We start from the raw sequence: 17,158 nt of genomic DNA on the forward strand, positions 1-17,158 counted from the left end.
ATGTTGTTTTTTTAGGCTATCTCAAAAGTGGGTAATGGCCTAAAGACAAGTTGAAAGTAATGATTGAATGAGTGATAACTGATTTGAGCACTTTATTGATCATTCAGTCAAGTATAAAACGTATTGGCTATAATGTATTATGTAGTAGATTTAAATATCATGGTATTATCAAAGACACGAAGAGAGAATACATTTCAAATAAATTAATCATTTACAAAAACAAAACGATTAGACAATGTGCAATCTAAATCAAATAAAGAACACAGTGGACAATGAATAATAATAAACAGCAATCAAAAGAAGAAAAAGAAGAAAAGAGACGGAGAGGGTCCTTTGAATGAGAGTTTGCTTGTTTGACCCCAGAGTGTCCAATCACAGCTAGAGAGCAGGGGCCGTATGCCTAAAGATTCTGAGAATCCTCTCAGAGAGCTCCTAACTTAGCCTAAAAATTCCTAGCAAGTAGTCTTAGCTTAGGAGTGATTCCAGAACATTCTCAGAGAACTCTGAGCAAGGAATGGACAGAAACTCCTATCTTAGTGAGGAGGTGTGGTTGACCCCGTTGCCAGGTATGAGTCATCATTTCAAAAGCTGTGATTGGTTGATCCTAAAAGCTAGATAAAAATACACTTTTGGTGATAATGGGCGTAGAATGGACCGCCAAATCAATAAACTTAATCATAGAATCTAATCTCTATGAAGACTGTGTAATTATAAATAATATTTTACATAAAAAGAAAATCTCTGTTAAATGAATAGTAAGCTATACTTCAAAATTATCTTAAAAAATGTGTGAAAACTCAGGCCCACTTGCACAGTATTCACATGCTGATAGTTATATTTATTTGCGTCCATGAATGCCCTTTTGTGAGCCTGTAAAGTGTGGACATCCAGCGGAAATGAAACAAATTGTGTCACAATATGAGGCTGTCACAGCGCTGTCAGTGTTTGCTTGATGACCCTGCTGATGGAGGGTTGTGACAGACCCAAGTCATCACTGCTGCATTGTTGCATTTTACCTGTTGCTAAATACCTCAGTGTTGTGATGACTTTCATTTCCGGTGATATTGCATTGTGGCGTTGGGTTGGAGAAGTAAGCGCATCTCTAATTAGATCAACCACGAACATGATTCCTGCACGATCCAATCTGTAGCGTTTAATTAATTCACTGTCATCCAGTGTTTGGAGAATATCTCTCCTGCCTCTTCTTTCCGCCATTTTCTCCTCTGCTTAGGGAACTCCTAAGCCTCTTAAAAGTCCTCTTCCCTGCTCTTAACAGATCTCACATTAGGAGCTCTCTTAAGAGCTAGTATTCTTTAGGAATACCTTTTATCTTTACTAGGATCTACTCTTCACTTTTAGGGGAAATTCTAATAAAACATCATGATTCTAAGAATTTTCTTAGAATTTGGCCACTAGGAGCAACTCTTTGCACTAAGAATCTTTAGGAATATGGCCCCAGGAGCTGACACAACCAAATGGCAGCATCAGAAAGGGTCAGTGTGAGTGTAACTTTGTGTAGATCAGTGTCGAGTGTGTGTGGTGACGGTAACTTTGTGTAGATCAGTGTCGAGTGTGTGTGGTGTGCAAAAAGCTGGCATCTGTATGCTGCCATCATGCTGGCGTCAGCAGCTCCTGGGTCCAGGTCTTGATGATGGTGGGTTGTGTTGGAGGCGAGCAGGCTCTGCAGACACCACACTGACACTTCACCACTGTAGGGAAAACACAAACATGGGACACATCAGACGCATAGATACACGTTGTAGATGATAGATGAAAAGAGACATAGTTGGCATGGATTAAACAGGATGTAGATCCTGGACCTGTTTTAATGCCAGGTGTAAATTGAATCCAGCTAAGTAAGTAAGCAATTAACTAAGAAAGTAACGTTTATTTGTAATTTTTATTTATATAGCACCTTTCACAGAGCAGTCACATTGACTGGTGATGTAGGGATGGATCAGGTCACAGATTTACACAGGTGCCTGACCATGCAGGGCTTTATAAGTGATTACAAGAACCTTAAACTTGATGGAAGCCAACGTAAGGAAGCTAAGATGGATGTGATGTGACATGTCGTGCTGGACTAAGCAGCTGTGTCCACAGGGAACGTCTGTTTGAGCTGCCAGCGCCTTTCTGCAATTCATTCTCTATGGTAAGGACGCTCTAGGAGCGCTCCTCTTCCCAGCACCGCACCTGGTGTTTAAACGCTCTCGATGGCTAGTGTTTTTGGGCAGGGTGCTCTGGGCGCCTCAAGCAGAGAAAAGTTACACTTTTGGAGAGGCAGGCTACTCATCAATGTCAATTTTTTTCAGCAGCAACAAATAAATGCTGTGTCTGTGCACGTTGGAAGCGAATTAAAATGTCCGAACATGTCTAACGTATGCACATAACATGTGCACCTATGTGCAATGAATATGCCACTGACTTGTCTTATCGCTATTCTGCCTCATTGCCTATTGCTGCTTAGTATTGCTTATTGATGCCTATTTCTTATTGCCTATTGCTCATTGCTTGTTGCCTATTTGTACTATGTCGTAAACGGAGTCCACAGCACAAGAATTTCACACGTGATACTTGTACCATGGAGTGACAATAAAAATCTTGGATCTCTCTTGGATCTCTGTACATGATTTCCAAAGCATTCTGACCTGGGAAAAAAACAAAAAACAAAAAAACAATCCCTGTGGGCATGCGGCCTTAGTCAACAGCACTGTACTGGACCATTTGTTTGACAGTCCAGGGACCAGTGAGGCATGTCAAAAGGGAAAACAGTACTCCAGGTGGGATGATATAAAGGCATCAATAATTAATCTGTGTGACACAACAGACCTGAGTGTTTGTTTCTAAAATGGGTGGGGGGGGTGGGGGGGGGGGGTGGCATGTACAGGACAATGACTTAACTTAATCAAAGGACATAGTCTGATCAAAATAACACCAATATTTCTAAGATTAGACCATACAGTTAAACACTGAGCAACCTTGGAAATGATTTTGTCTGAAGCAATAGTAATGACTTGAGTCTTGTCTGTGTGAGGTTGTATAAAATGTTTTTAACACAATCTGGACAGGAGACACAATCAGGTACTCACTGTCAGGAGTCCTGCAGGCTGGTCCACGCTCGCTGTAGCAGGTGGGATGTGTGCCCGTGCAGACAAGATGTGGTTGTGCTGGTGGATGACGAGCAGGAGCTCCTTCAGATACTCCAATGCCTGGGACACACTGTCTCGAGTGTAGGCGCTCACCTTGAGAAAGAAACACAGAGGGAAAAATAAGTCCCAGTGAAATTAAATATGACTATTTCACCTTGTTGGCCAAGGAGGCATGAGTGGGTGAAGGTGAGGTCATACCTGAAGCCCTGCTTGGAGTAGAGGGTCACCTTGCTCCATCTTGCTGGGATACTCCAGTAATCCCTGAGCTGTGCAGATACCTGGCTGTGGCAGTCTGAAACACACAATGCACATAACTTAACTGGACTTGCATACATGTACCATCACATACTGTACCTGATGTTACAGTGTGTATTGTGTTAGGGTCATGTTGTTCACTTGAACATGGATAAGCCATATAACCTTACCTTATAAAGGTCATGCCATCTCTCTTTTTTTGGGCAAGGAGCAGGTATGTTTCCCTCATTGGATGGCCATACCAGACGCCCCAGTAGAGAGCCACTCAGTGTCACCTGCCATAGCCTTGTTGTTTCGTAATGACATCTGAAATTATGTACAGTAGACTAAATTATACTTAATAATAATAATAAACAAACATACATTAGATACTAAAAACATACAAACAGAAGCATAGACAGGCATTGACTGTTTATATCAGTACCTGCTGTTACTTTTATCTGTGTATGAGTTTCTCATTATGCAGATTACTGATAACAAGGTTTACTATTTCTTATTTAGCTGTTAACGTTAACGTGAACTTGGGTTCAGATAGCGAAAACACAGCCACAGCTAACGCTAGTTAGCTTCTCGTTACGTTATGCTGTGATATTTACGTCAAAGACCGCGATCAAAAATATGCGCAAATATCAACGATATGGCCAAAGTGGACGTGAAATGTGTGTATTTAAGTAAAACATGAAAAGGATCGGCAGTTGCTTACCTGTAACGTTGTGTAGGGATAATAATAAGAGCTAATGGCTAGCTATCCGTTAGCCAAACAAACCACACACTGGGGTACTTCCGTCAACGTCATCGGCTGACGAGAGGAAGGGCGGGCAAAAGAGGCATTCGCAAATGTGATTGGCTTTGGGAAGAAAGGCGTTGCCATGCGATTGGCTTTTGACATTTTGGAGCTGGCGATGTGATTGGCTTTTGAAAGAAAGATTGACGCGGTGATTTCATTGGCTTTTGAAAGATTGAACTCGCCCTGTGATTCGCCAAATTGTACAGAGGAGCAGTGGTCAGGTACAGGACATTGTGCTGAAAGGAAGAGGCGCTGAGTTCGAATCTCACATAGTCATACTTTTTCCTTACACTTAAAGTATACTAGTAGTATACTTACTTAGTATACTACTAATATACTGAATTGGGCCGATTTAGTGCCAATTTAGTGTCAAGAAGTATTGGGCGAGTATACTACTAGTATATTATATTAGTATACTTGGTGCATAAAGTATACTGAATTGGGCCAATTTAGTGCCAATTTAGTGTCAAGAAGTTTTAGGCAAGTACACTTGGAGTATACTACTAGTATATTGATATTAGTATACTTGGTGCATGAAGTATACTTGAGTATAAGTATACTTGCATAAAAGTACACTTGGTCTTTACTTAAGTTTACTTAATAAAATAAACTTGAAGTATACTTCTTTTTGCTAAGGGGTAGCAAACAAACCGTTTAAACGAAAACGATGGTGCTTTGAACACCCTGTTGTGTGACGCAAGCATTGCACCTATCTGTTGGATCCACTGTGCATCTTTAAACCGCAGGGTTTATAGAAACCTGGCTGCTGATTGGGTAACACCTCTGACACGCTGACCAAACAAGCACCGTTATACACCATTTCGAGTAAACACCAACCCGAAAACCGTAGCACACGGTGCACACCGTTTCGCAGATTGAAGATACCCCAGTGTAAAAGGAGGCCATTATTTAAATTGGCGCCCTGTTGTGAGAATAACACTGATTGGTGAATGATTAAACACTGGTCCAATCAGTGGCTGTCAGCTGATTACAGCTGGGGCGCAGGCCTATGACTTCTGTGTCCTGCATGAACTAACGCAATGCTTCATTTTTAGGCCAGGTTCTGAGCTGTCCTAAAGTTCACACACACACACACACACACACACACACACACACACACACACACACACACACACACACACACACACACACACACACACACACACACAATTTAGGATGTCCTTAGGACCCTTCTGTAGTATCCAAATCCTAAATGCCTTTGAGATAAGACAAAGGTCCTAATTATAGTTAACTGGTCCTACCTGGTTCTGTCAGGGCAAAAGTCTACTTTTCTAAAGTCAGGATTTCACACTTTGTACGTTTCTGCAATATTCACCCAGATGAACATGCTTACTTCACAATGTTGATATCCAGCTGTATAATTCCACTGTTTGGTCTGATGTACCATACACAGTCTGCGTTGTTTGGGTAGTTTCCTGGATAGTTGGGGCTGTCAAAGTGGCCTGTGGGGTTGTCCAGGACGCCACCACAGTTGGGTGCTGAAGAGACATAACATTTCTGATCAATTCAAAATCAAGTACTGGAAATTAAAACATGGACACAGATTAAAACATGTTGTATGTTACTGGTCAAGATGTGTGGTGTGACAGTGAGTCATTTGCTCATAGGGTTCATATACTTCAACACATTATTATATCAGCCACAGCTGAAATTAGTTACACGCTTGACAAAAAGCATCATCAGTAAGACAGGCATATTGATGACCAACATTTGATCAGAAGTCACAAATCAGAAGCTTGAGAAAGAATGAGACTGACCAAAATTCCTCCTAAAGAATAAAGAAAAATATATTCTATGTGTTTTAAATGGATACACTGTGAAAATAAAGTTGGAAGAATGTGTGAGAGAGATGTCGGCTGTAAGACGCCAAAAAGCGCCGGCTGTAACAACTGTTGAGCAACGATACCAACGCCTGCCGTAAGACGCCGAGGCCAAGTTGAAGGCCAGAAATAATAGTCAAAGCGTCAGGTGGTGGGCCGTAAGACGCCGAGGCCAAGTTGAAGGCTAGAAATAATAGTCAAAGTGCCGGCTTCCTGACTGGTCGATCAGGAAGAAGATGTCTGCTTCATATGTTTGTACACAGCCTGGAAAGGAAATAGTTTTTTCTCCACACATTCTTTCTTTCACTATAGACGCTTTTAACTTGACAACAAAAACATTTGAAATGTAACCCCAGCTCACTTCCTGTTACAGTGTTTGCTATGGACAGAAACAAAGAAGAAGGAGCAGAGCAGGACTGAGGGCTGTAGTGCTGTGGGCGCGCACAGAGATGGGCAGTATTTTAAATACATGTATTTAAAATACGTATTTGAAATACATTTGTGTATTTTGTCATTTGTATTTGGCTGGACAGGGAAAAATAAGATCTAATTTGTAGGGATGCACCGATATGAAAATTTTGGCCGATGCCGATAACCGATATTAACATTGCTGTTATGGCCGATAACCGATATTTACCGATGTCGATATGATCTGTATAAAACCACATTTTTATGATCATCACATTTTGTACATACTGAAAAACACATGTTAACACTGAATTTGAAAAAGTTATGCATTTCTTTATTTGCAAAGCCTTTGGAAAAGCCCATAAATCATAGATTTACTGCATTATTTCATATCAATGTGAAGAATTTGGCTGATAATGATAACCGATATTAACATTGCAACATCTGACCGATACCGATATGACCGATATGTTAAAAAATGACTAACATCGGCCGATACCGATATGATTGCCGATATATCGTGCATCCCTACTAATTTGTATCAAAATACTTTCAGACCATGTATTTTAAGTACATAAAATATGTTTTATTCGCAAATTGACACATTTTAAACATTGGTTTAAACCGTGGAATAAAAAAAATGCAATGTGAGATGTCACTTCTACTCCGCCTCTGATTGGCTGATTGGCACAGAACAAACTCAACCACAAATCAGAGGCAGAGTAGGGTGAGTCTTGAGTCTGTCTTCACATCACTTCTTCGTCTAAACCAGTACTAGCCACAGGATTAGCAAGTTCCACTCACAATGAAAGCCATACTGCAGCAACTTTAATTACCATGGTTACATGCTACTGAAAAGTCACCTTTTGTGGTGGAATAAATCATGTTGCTGTATTTCTATATTGTTAAAAAGACTATATACTAGGGGTGTCACGATACACTCAGTTCACGATACGATACGTATCACGATACTGGGTTCACGATAACGATACGATACGATACGATTTTAACAATATTTTTTTAAACTTGAATAATGACAATATATGACTGGAAAAGTAGTATTTTATTTGAAATGCACAAATACAAAACATGCTGTTGTGGGAAATTGTTATTACAATAACAACTAGAAAAAACATGAGATTGGAGATAAGGCTTATCTTGAAATAGAATGAGTTACACCGTCACTTAGATTTACTTTGAACTAAAAGGTTTCTCAGCAGTATAAATTCTCATTATGCATCTTCAGTTTTTCTTCAAACTCAAACAACAAGACTTTTCTTAGTCTATTTTTTATGCATCTTCAGTTTTTCCTGTCAAGTAAACAGTTTTGCCAGAAACTCAATTGAATGGTTTCTCTCCTGTATAACTTCTCATGTGTCTCTTCAGAGACTTGTTCAACTGAACTACTTTCCACACATTGAACTTCAACAAACAAAGACGTTTCTTTGTCTATTAAAAAAAAAAAAAAAAAAAAAAAAAAAAAAAAAAAAAATTCACGATATGAGATTTCATCTCAACGATACATATCGTGACGTTTTACTATCGCGAAATTTCGTGGGACGATATATTGTGACACCCCTACTATATACTGTATGTGACAATTTACTGACTAGGCAGAGCACTTGATTGGCTCGCTACGCGGTCTCGGCAGCTCGACTGCTGCGTGGCCTCGCCTGCTGTATTGGCATACACAGCGCACGATTGCTCAACTTTGCATGCCTATGACATCATCAGTGATGTCATAAGATGATTTTAGTCAATAATGATGTCACTGATGACATCAATGATGATGTCATAGCCATTGTGACATCATCAGTGGGACAAAAATGGAAACAAACAAACAAAGTCCACTGTCTCCCTTTCATATGATGATGATGGTGGATGTGAAGTTGTTTAAAGGGGACCTACTATGTTTTTTCTAGATTTCAGTTATATATATGTATAAACTATTATGATGTCAGATATCTATGGCTAAACATGATCAACTTGAGGTTAACATGTAGAAATGCTGCCTATACTGTAAGTCAAAAGCCCTCACAGAAGGCCAGGCAAGCCAAACTTCTGAGGGGCCGACATTCGGCGGTGACCAAAGGTCCCCGGCTAAAACATTTCTGTGGCGACCTAAGATCTGAATAGATCTGCACTGATTAAATCAGTCTGCCCAGATAAAGTGTGCTGAATCCACTCATGATTGATTGATTTTTTTTTATCAATGCGTCCATTTAGCTATTTCTAAAATGTTGGCTATTTGAAGCCACATTTAGAGGAATATCTCATTTTATATTAACATTAGGATTAGACTGTTGTGATGTCATTATTCAGTTTTAACCATCAATATTTTGCTCCTTTTCTCATTAGGGTAAATACTGTATATTTATTTAGAGATGTTGGTCAAATACTTGTGCTTTTATGGTTATTAGCTTAGTCACTCACTTCTACACTATAGCTTCTAGACTGCTGACACTTTTCTTGAAATAGCCAAATCTTGCTTCACCTAAAATGTTATTCACATAAAAAGACTGTATCCACAAGAACTGCATAATATTGACCTGGATACATCAAATGGAATTCAGTGTTTTGCGACAGTAACAGTATAATTAAGCAATATATCACGAGAGCAAGTGTGTTGTGGTGAATATATCCCCCTGATCAGTTGTTATCCCACGAGGCCGCAGGCCGAGTGGGATAACAACTGAGCAGGGGGATATATTCCACAACACACGCTGCTCGAGTGCTATATTGCTTTTATAAAAGGGTTCCAAGTATAATAATATAATAATAATAACACTATAAGTCCGACTGGCATGGTATTCTGAGAGTCAGTTGAAACACTACTGTAAGGCGGGACCTCTAGCAAGAAGATAGACCTGCGGGTGATTTGATTGGATCGTTCTGGAGACTGAAGTTGACATTGGCCAATCCTGGCGCTTGGCTGAGAGCTTTCTGGAAACCCAGGCAGCTCGAGCGCAGCGTTGCATTCTCAGGGCTTGCCCGACACCAACTAACGTTACGGGGTTAAATGCGGGGTTAAATGCGGAGTTAACAGCCTTTCTTTTGCAAAGAAGACATTAGCCCGCATCTATTCTTGTACAAAACATCATTTTCTGCGAAGTATTAGTAAAGTTTCACAAGTCGATTCACAAGGATCTGACAGCTGTCTCCGCCATTTTTTTTTTCTACGTTGTCATTTGAGGTAAGCCTTATTATTACTCTCTTAGTAAGAGAGTTGCCATGGCAACCAATAACCCATGGCCATGGGTTATTGAACTCGGTTACTGGAATTATACAATGGCTGTGAACCAATCAGATTGCTTGATTTGAGAGAGCCATTTTATAACCTGTGATAGACAGTGGTGGTAGCTCACTGCCATAACAGCTCTGGCTAACATTACAATGCTAACTTTAGCTGCATGGTACAAGTAGCCAACTAACTAACTTGCTATGCAAACTATGACTATGACTATTTCATCTTCACATGTTTGAAAAGGGGATTGATATTTGGCAATGAATCGATGAATTGACTAATCGTTGCAGCTCTTTATCAGTTTTTATAAAATGTATTTTCAAAATACAAAAGATGTATTTGTATTTCAAATACATCTTTCAGACCAGTATTTTGTATTTGTGTTGTGATAAATTTTTTGAGCAAGTATTTGTAATTTGTATGAAAATACTTTTTGATGTATTTTCGCCCCTCTCTGCAGCGCAGCGGGGGAGTCGAGCTCCCATACTTTTTATCCAAGGGTTTGAAACCAATAGTAAAATAGGGGGGAGGTTGTTCCTCATATAGGTGTGCTCCCCCAGTTCTGATAGCACTACACACCAGGTGAAAACCGTCTATAACAGCTGATCAGGGGTGGAAGTAACTAATTACAACTACTCAAATTACTGTAATTAAGTCGTTTTTTGGGGGTACTTGTACTTTTAAGAGTAATTTTTTCAAATCTGTAATTTTACACTTACTTAAGTATGGATTGCACTATGTAATGTACTTCATTACTTTTAAAATCATAATTGAGTACTGAGTACAATTTGAATGAATGTAAATCCAAACTGGCTATCAACTGGGATGACAGGTCAGGTTTCCGCTTTGGAGAGAGATGACCACACTGACCACAACTAGTGCACGAGTTTTGGAGGAAAAAGAAAAAAGGAGATGGACAACAGCAAAGTCCAACATAAAGTCCAGCGCGCTTCAGCCAATTTTGGAATTAAAGGGTCCTGGTGCTCAACAGTGGGTTAGAAAAAAAGTTGAAGAAGACAGATATACCTGTCAAAACGTCAGTCTACCTAAATAAACGTGCAGACGTTACGTGACCTGGAAAGAGTGCTCCAGTGCCCTTACTTTGTGTAGTCTATGTGGAGTGCACTTATATAGACTACGAAATAAGGACACTTGACATAGATACATAGACATAGACATAGACATAGACATAGATAAAATAGCAGTTGGAAGTTTTGCTTCCTGTCTGCGGCTGATGCTAATAAACAATCTCAGTGGTTGTCAAACAGAGATGATGGGATTTACTTCTTGAAATAGATTCAACAACAACAGCCATGGAGAACTCACAATCTGACCTGCGCTGATGTACATGTCTTTTTCCAGCAGATAACGAGGAACTCTTTAGCCCTTTTCAGGTCAAATTGGTCACGATGTTCTTTGTGATTTTCACAAAGTCATACATCCAGGACAAAAATATCAGAGATCAATCAAACTCACCTGATTGCATGCCATGCGAAGCGATCACACTGCAGAGAACCAAGACAGTCCACATCATGTTTCCACCTAACATGCTTCAAACCCTGATGGCTTATATTCACCATATGTAGCCCCGCCCACTTGACCCAGTTGACAGGCTGACCCCTGTGTTGGAACATGAGGTGATACGAGGGATCAGCCGAGCCGAGCTTTGGGAGGCTTGAGTGTCTGACTCTAGCCATCTAATGCTGTTTACATTTAAAAAAAAACTGCGAGATAAGCGAAAATGCATCAAAAAGTATTTTGATACAAATTACAAATACTTGATCAAAAAATGTATCACAATACAAATACAAAATACTGGTCTGAAAAATGGATTTCAAATACAACTACATATTTTGTATTTTGAAAATACATAAAAATACATTTTATAAAAACTGATAAAGAGCTGCAACGATTAGTCAATTCATCGATGAATTGCCATTTCTTTACAAGAGTACCTGGCTGCAGACACTGGAGGAACCTCCACCCTCCCCAACTGACAGGAAGTCACGTGACCTTTGCAGCGGAAGTTCATATTCTTTCATCTTTATTGACACACCTCGGCAGCAGAAGTTCATCTTTTTTTAATGTTTATTGACATTGAAGTTAAACAGACACACAACGAACATAAATTGCAACTTTGCCAATGAAGTAGCCACATGACTTTAAAAGGCTTTATACATATATAAAACTAAGAAGTTAGCAAGTAAATGTGCTATGGATAGCATTTCTAAAGTAAAGATATATAACTAGAAGTGACAGCCAGAATGATTGGTCGCTATGGAGACAGACACAACTACACATAGCCCTGTCCAAAACGTGAACAGAACATTCATATTGGACCCTTCACAATGTTTTTTAAATTACTCAATAAAAAATTATAGTATCCAATGAAAATGACTAAATCACAATCACACATATATAATAGGAAAATATACTCACACACCTTTACATACATGTTACCCATAGCACCTTTAATCAATTTAAATACTGGTATCTATATATATATATATATATCTATATCTACAAACACACACACACACACACACACACACACACACACACACACACACACACACACACACACACACACACACACACACATATATAATCATTAACCTACTTATTTTCATTATTGCCATGCTACATTGTTATTATATACAGATTTTACAGTCACTCAGTCAATTTGGACATAATTTCTGAGCTTTGGTTTCTTCCAAATCTCCTCCATCCATTGTTCCTTTTGGATCTGAAACAGTTGTTGTTTGACTGTAGCCTACTTACATTACACTGTAGAGTAGCCTATTCATAAAATCATATGTAAATCACAAAATGAAAATATTGCAGACACCTTTCTTGACCAGGGATAACTGTGTGCTCTGTCCCAATTAAAGATATGTTTGGTCACCCTATCCTCTGGCAACTGGACAACTACTGCAGACCAAGACATCAAGCTTAAGTAGAAAATTACCTCTGACCAACATAAAAACTGATGGTCAATGTCAAATGGCCAGACGGTTAACTGGGTAAATCGCTTTGCTCTGCAGCTTTGTGCTGTCTGTTGTAAATGCAGCATATCACGAAACACACATGCAGAGAAGACGAACAAACAAAACAAGGCTGTGTTTTATATTAAAACAGTGCATAACGGTATCTGCGTCGGTCGCGCTTATGTTAACTAGCAAGCTAATGTTAGCTTGCTAGCTAACGATAGCTTGTTAGCTAACGTATTGTTAGCGGTTAGCCTGAACAGACCCCGGTCTTAGGGGGACACGCCGGCATTCCGAAATGTCGGCACTCCGAAATACCGGCATTCCGACAAAATTGTCAACAAACATTACACTGGTCAACAAACATAAACAACTTCACATCCACCATCATCATCATATGAAAGAGAGCCAGTGGACTTTGTTTGTTTGTTTGTTTGTTTACATTTTTGTCCCACTGATGATGTCACAATGGCTATGACATCATCATTGATGTCATCAGTGACATCAATATTGATTAAAATCATCTTATGACATCACTGATGATGTCATATAGGCATGCAAAGTTGAGCAATTGTGTATGGCAATACAGCAGGCGAGGCCACGCAGCAGCCGAGCTGCGTATGCGAGCTGCAGGGCGGGTGAGGCCGCACAGCGGCTGAGCTACCGCTGCACGAGCCAATCAAGTGCGCTATAGTGTCAGTAAGTTGCCAGATACAGTATATAGTCTTTATTTAACAATATAGATATACAGCAACATGATTTATTCCACCACAAAAGGTGACTTTTCAGTAGCATGTAACCATGGTAATTAAAGTTGCTGCAGTATGGCTTTCATGGTGAGTGGAACTTGCTAATCCTGTGGCTAGTACTAGTTTAGACGAAGAAGTGATGTGAAGTCCGACTCAAGACTCATCCTACTCTGCCTCTGATTTGTGGTTGAGTTTGTTCTGAGCCAATCAGCCAATCAGAGGCGGAGTAGAAGTGACATCTCACATTGCATTTTTTTTATTCCACGGTTTAAACCTGCGTCAATGTTTAAAATGTGTCAATTTGAGAATAAAATGTATTTTATGTATTATTATGTAAAATACAAGGTCTGAAAGTATTTTGATACAAATTACATCTTATTTTTCTCTGTCCAGCCAAATACAAATGACAAAATACACAAATGTATTTCAAATGCGTATTTCAAATACTGCCCATCTCTGGTACAGGGGTGTCAAACTCATTTTTGTCCACGGGCCACATGCGACCCAATGTGGTGTCAAGTGGGCCAGACAATGAAAATTAATAATCAATAATAACCTATAAATGACAAAACCTCCACATTTTCCCATTTATCTTAGTGTAAATAATTACAGGTACAACCCTACAACACGTAGGGTTATCTCAGCTACCATCACGCACATTATCTACCGTCTGTACTGTGCATTACAATCAGGGCTGTAGTGGAGGGTAAACGCACTTTGCCCACCCCTTTGAAATGAGGCAGATCATTTACTCACCTATTTTCAGATCAACTGTATCAATCAATGAGGGCAAACAAGGTGGGTAAACTCAGCTTGGATAGTTTACCCACCTCTGTATTTATCACTACACCTCTGATTACAATTGTGGCAACTGTGCAATTCTCTATAGTCAAGCAAAGGTCATGAAAATAGCTGACTATTTAGTGATTAATACAGATCACATGAATAGGCAACTTAATATTTAACTTGCTCCTGAAACCTGGTACCTCTTAGCCTTCACAAGTGCATCACATTGGATTGAAGGACTAACGCCGGGGTTACGGTGCCATGCAAGAGGTTTTAATGTGTCTCAGAACTTGATTATCATGCTGCTGTCTCAACCTGGTCTCAGTGCACCAGTCCAGCATTTGGGCACATTGGTACAACTTTTGAATGTAATGTATTGGGGTATGTGTATGTTATGATTTTATGTACGGGGTACGGTGGCGCAGTGGTAAGCGCTGTCGCCTCACAGCTCGAAGGTCCTGGGTTCGATTCCCACCTGGGACGCTGTGGGCGCTGGAGTTGTGACCCCCCCCCATATCTTCAGTGCCTACTGCCCAGGTGGGCTATCTCGTCGAAAGGGCCTTTCTGTGTGGAGTTTGCATGTTCTCCCCGTACCCCCCAGGGGGTTCCTCAACATCTGAAGTTGGTCCAATGATGGTCCAATGAAGGTCCCCGGGTGCTGGAAAGAAATAGTGACCACTGCTCCTGGCCTGCCCCCTGGAGGAAAGGACAAGCCTGGATGGGTCAAATGCAGAGGACATATTTCACCGGCCACCGTCAGCATGAGTGTGTGTAGTGGCCGCATGCATGTGTTGTAGTGTGTTCGTGTGACAATAAAGACGGGCTGCCGTCTGAAATCGTGTTTAAAAATCGTGTGTATTGTCTGTTTTTATACTGGACCTTGTGTCTGTTAATAAAGGTGATGATTATAGATGTTTTTTTTTTAAGCCGATGGGGCTTTGCACAACAGAAGCCTCCATTAAAATGTTGAAATCTGAGGTGTCAGTGTCTCCATAATTACAAAGATAATGAACATTGCTGAAAACTATGAGCATTAAAACGACATGTGAAAGGACTTACATGGTTTCATGAAGGCACACAAAGGTAAGGTGAGTCCACTTTAGGCTTCTCACTGCACACTGCAGTCAATTAACAACACCTGCTCCCTATGGGCTACCACGTGCAATGTCCATGGATCCGACACCATGCTGGGAACGGTACAGAGGTTTGTAGAATTTAGAAGCAATTTATAAGAAAACTGTTGTTTATGTTGACATAACGTCAGAAGATGTGTTTCCTTGTTGGAAATGCGATTGTGACAGCATCTGTGGGTGCTGATTGACAGGTGGCTGCTGTGTCACTCGGTCCCCTCGTTCACACCAAATAGGCTACATTAAAAAAATGTCTGTCTGAAGGCATTTATTTGTTTCTGACTCTGGGGAAATGGGGGGAAAACTGTCAAATTCCCCCAATCTCTTTATCTTTATTGTTTATTTGAGCAGGGACAGTACACAATAAATATATTGCACTAGAAATAGCTAAAAGCTCATTTGCATCTGTAGTCCCTGGGCACACAGAGTCCTGTGCGCACACAGTACATATCAAATACAGAAAGAAAAAAAATCCTAGTGTCTAAACAATCAAGATACATGGTACAAAAAAAAATGATGAGACTTACTATTAGCAAGGTAATACACATACAATGTGCACAACAGTGAAATAGAACACAGAGGTAGATAGCAATGATGGTGAAAAATAAATCTATCTCTATCTCTGAACTATCTCTTTAACCAAATAACACACATTTAGGCTATTCTATATAATCCCCTTTTGAAAATGTAATATCCCCTCACTTCCATTCACTGAGCCTCCCCTGACACTGCTTGGAGCCCCCCTGGGGTGGGGAGGCCCGCCTCCCACTTTGAAAACCACTGGTTTAGAATATTACAGTATGGGGGGATTTGGGGGCTTTGGTAAATAAATGAATGACAAAGCCCCTCGACTGTGGGCAGTAAATAAATAATAAATAAATATATAATAATAAATTATAATAATAATAATAATAATATATAATAATAAATAAATAAGTTAGTGACCTCAACATCATGTATCAGCCTCTGGGTCTTGGGCCCCCCTGAGCTCTTGGGCCCCTGGGCCTGTACCTGGATTTGGGCCAAAGAGACACAATCTTTTAATTAAATTAAATTAATTAATTGAATTAGTTCTTGGGATGAAAAAGGTTGAGAACATCGGGGTTGGGAATCACTAAGCATTTCTTGAGATGTTGTGTCAAGAGGTGAGTTCTCAGTCTGCAGGCAGAAAGGTCACAGCTGACCAGGGAACGGAGTCCGGTCTGATGGATCTGGAGGCTCTGTGGTGATTTCCCCTCAGCATGGAGGACTTCCAGAACATCAGTAAATGCTGAATGAATTCCACCAGACATCATGTCAGTTGACACAGTTGAACATCCTCCACACCCATTTGAAAATATAAAGCATGCCATTTCTTGTCCTATGCTGCCCTCTACTGGTGAGAAAAAAAACAAGGTCAGAGGGTACTTCTATGGCAGTGGGAGTTTTGTAGTTCATTGGATATACTGTAAGGTTGTTTAGTTCCTGCTCAAATAATTACATTTGATTCAACTGTATTGTCATTGAACAGAGTACAAGTACAAGACAACAAAATGCAGTTTAACAACTACAACAGTATAATGCATTAACTAGGGGTGTCACGATACACTAATTTCACGATACGATACGATACACGATATTGGGTTCACGATAATGATACGATATATTTTAACAATATTATTTTTAACAAAAGTAAATAATTTTTATGTATTTATTTATCATTTATTTAACCATGTGAGTCCCGTTGAAATCGAAACCTCTTTTCAAGGGAGCCCTGGGAAAATAGTTTCATTTGAAATACACAAAATACAAAACAAATGCTGTTTTTGGAAATTGTTATTAT

At 39.8% G+C, this 17,158-nt stretch overlaps 1 protein-coding gene across 1 annotated transcript; it reads right to left on the reverse strand.

Annotated features, from left to right (window-relative positions):
• Positions 1-489: 489 nt before the first annotated feature.
• LOC310794774 (uncharacterized protein) lies at positions 490-3,685 on the reverse strand. The gene is made up of 4 exons (XM_083656810.1): positions 3,575-3,685; positions 3,348-3,441; positions 3,090-3,242; positions 490-1,709 (listed from the first exon to the last, which is right to left on the reverse strand). Exons 1-4 carry the CDS (start codon positions 3,631-3,633, stop codon positions 1,704-1,706), a joined length of 312 nt encoding a protein of 103 aa, XP_083512936.1. The 5' UTR covers positions 3,634-3,685; the 3' UTR covers positions 490-1,703.
• Positions 3,686-17,158: the final 13,473 nt, after the last annotated feature.

The sequence above is a fragment of the Poromitra crassiceps genome, assembly GCF_964638095.1.
Source record: "Poromitra crassiceps genome assembly, chromosome: 20".
In the NCBI taxonomy this organism is placed as follows: domain Eukaryota; kingdom Metazoa; phylum Chordata; class Actinopteri; order Beryciformes; family Melamphaidae; genus Poromitra; species Poromitra crassiceps.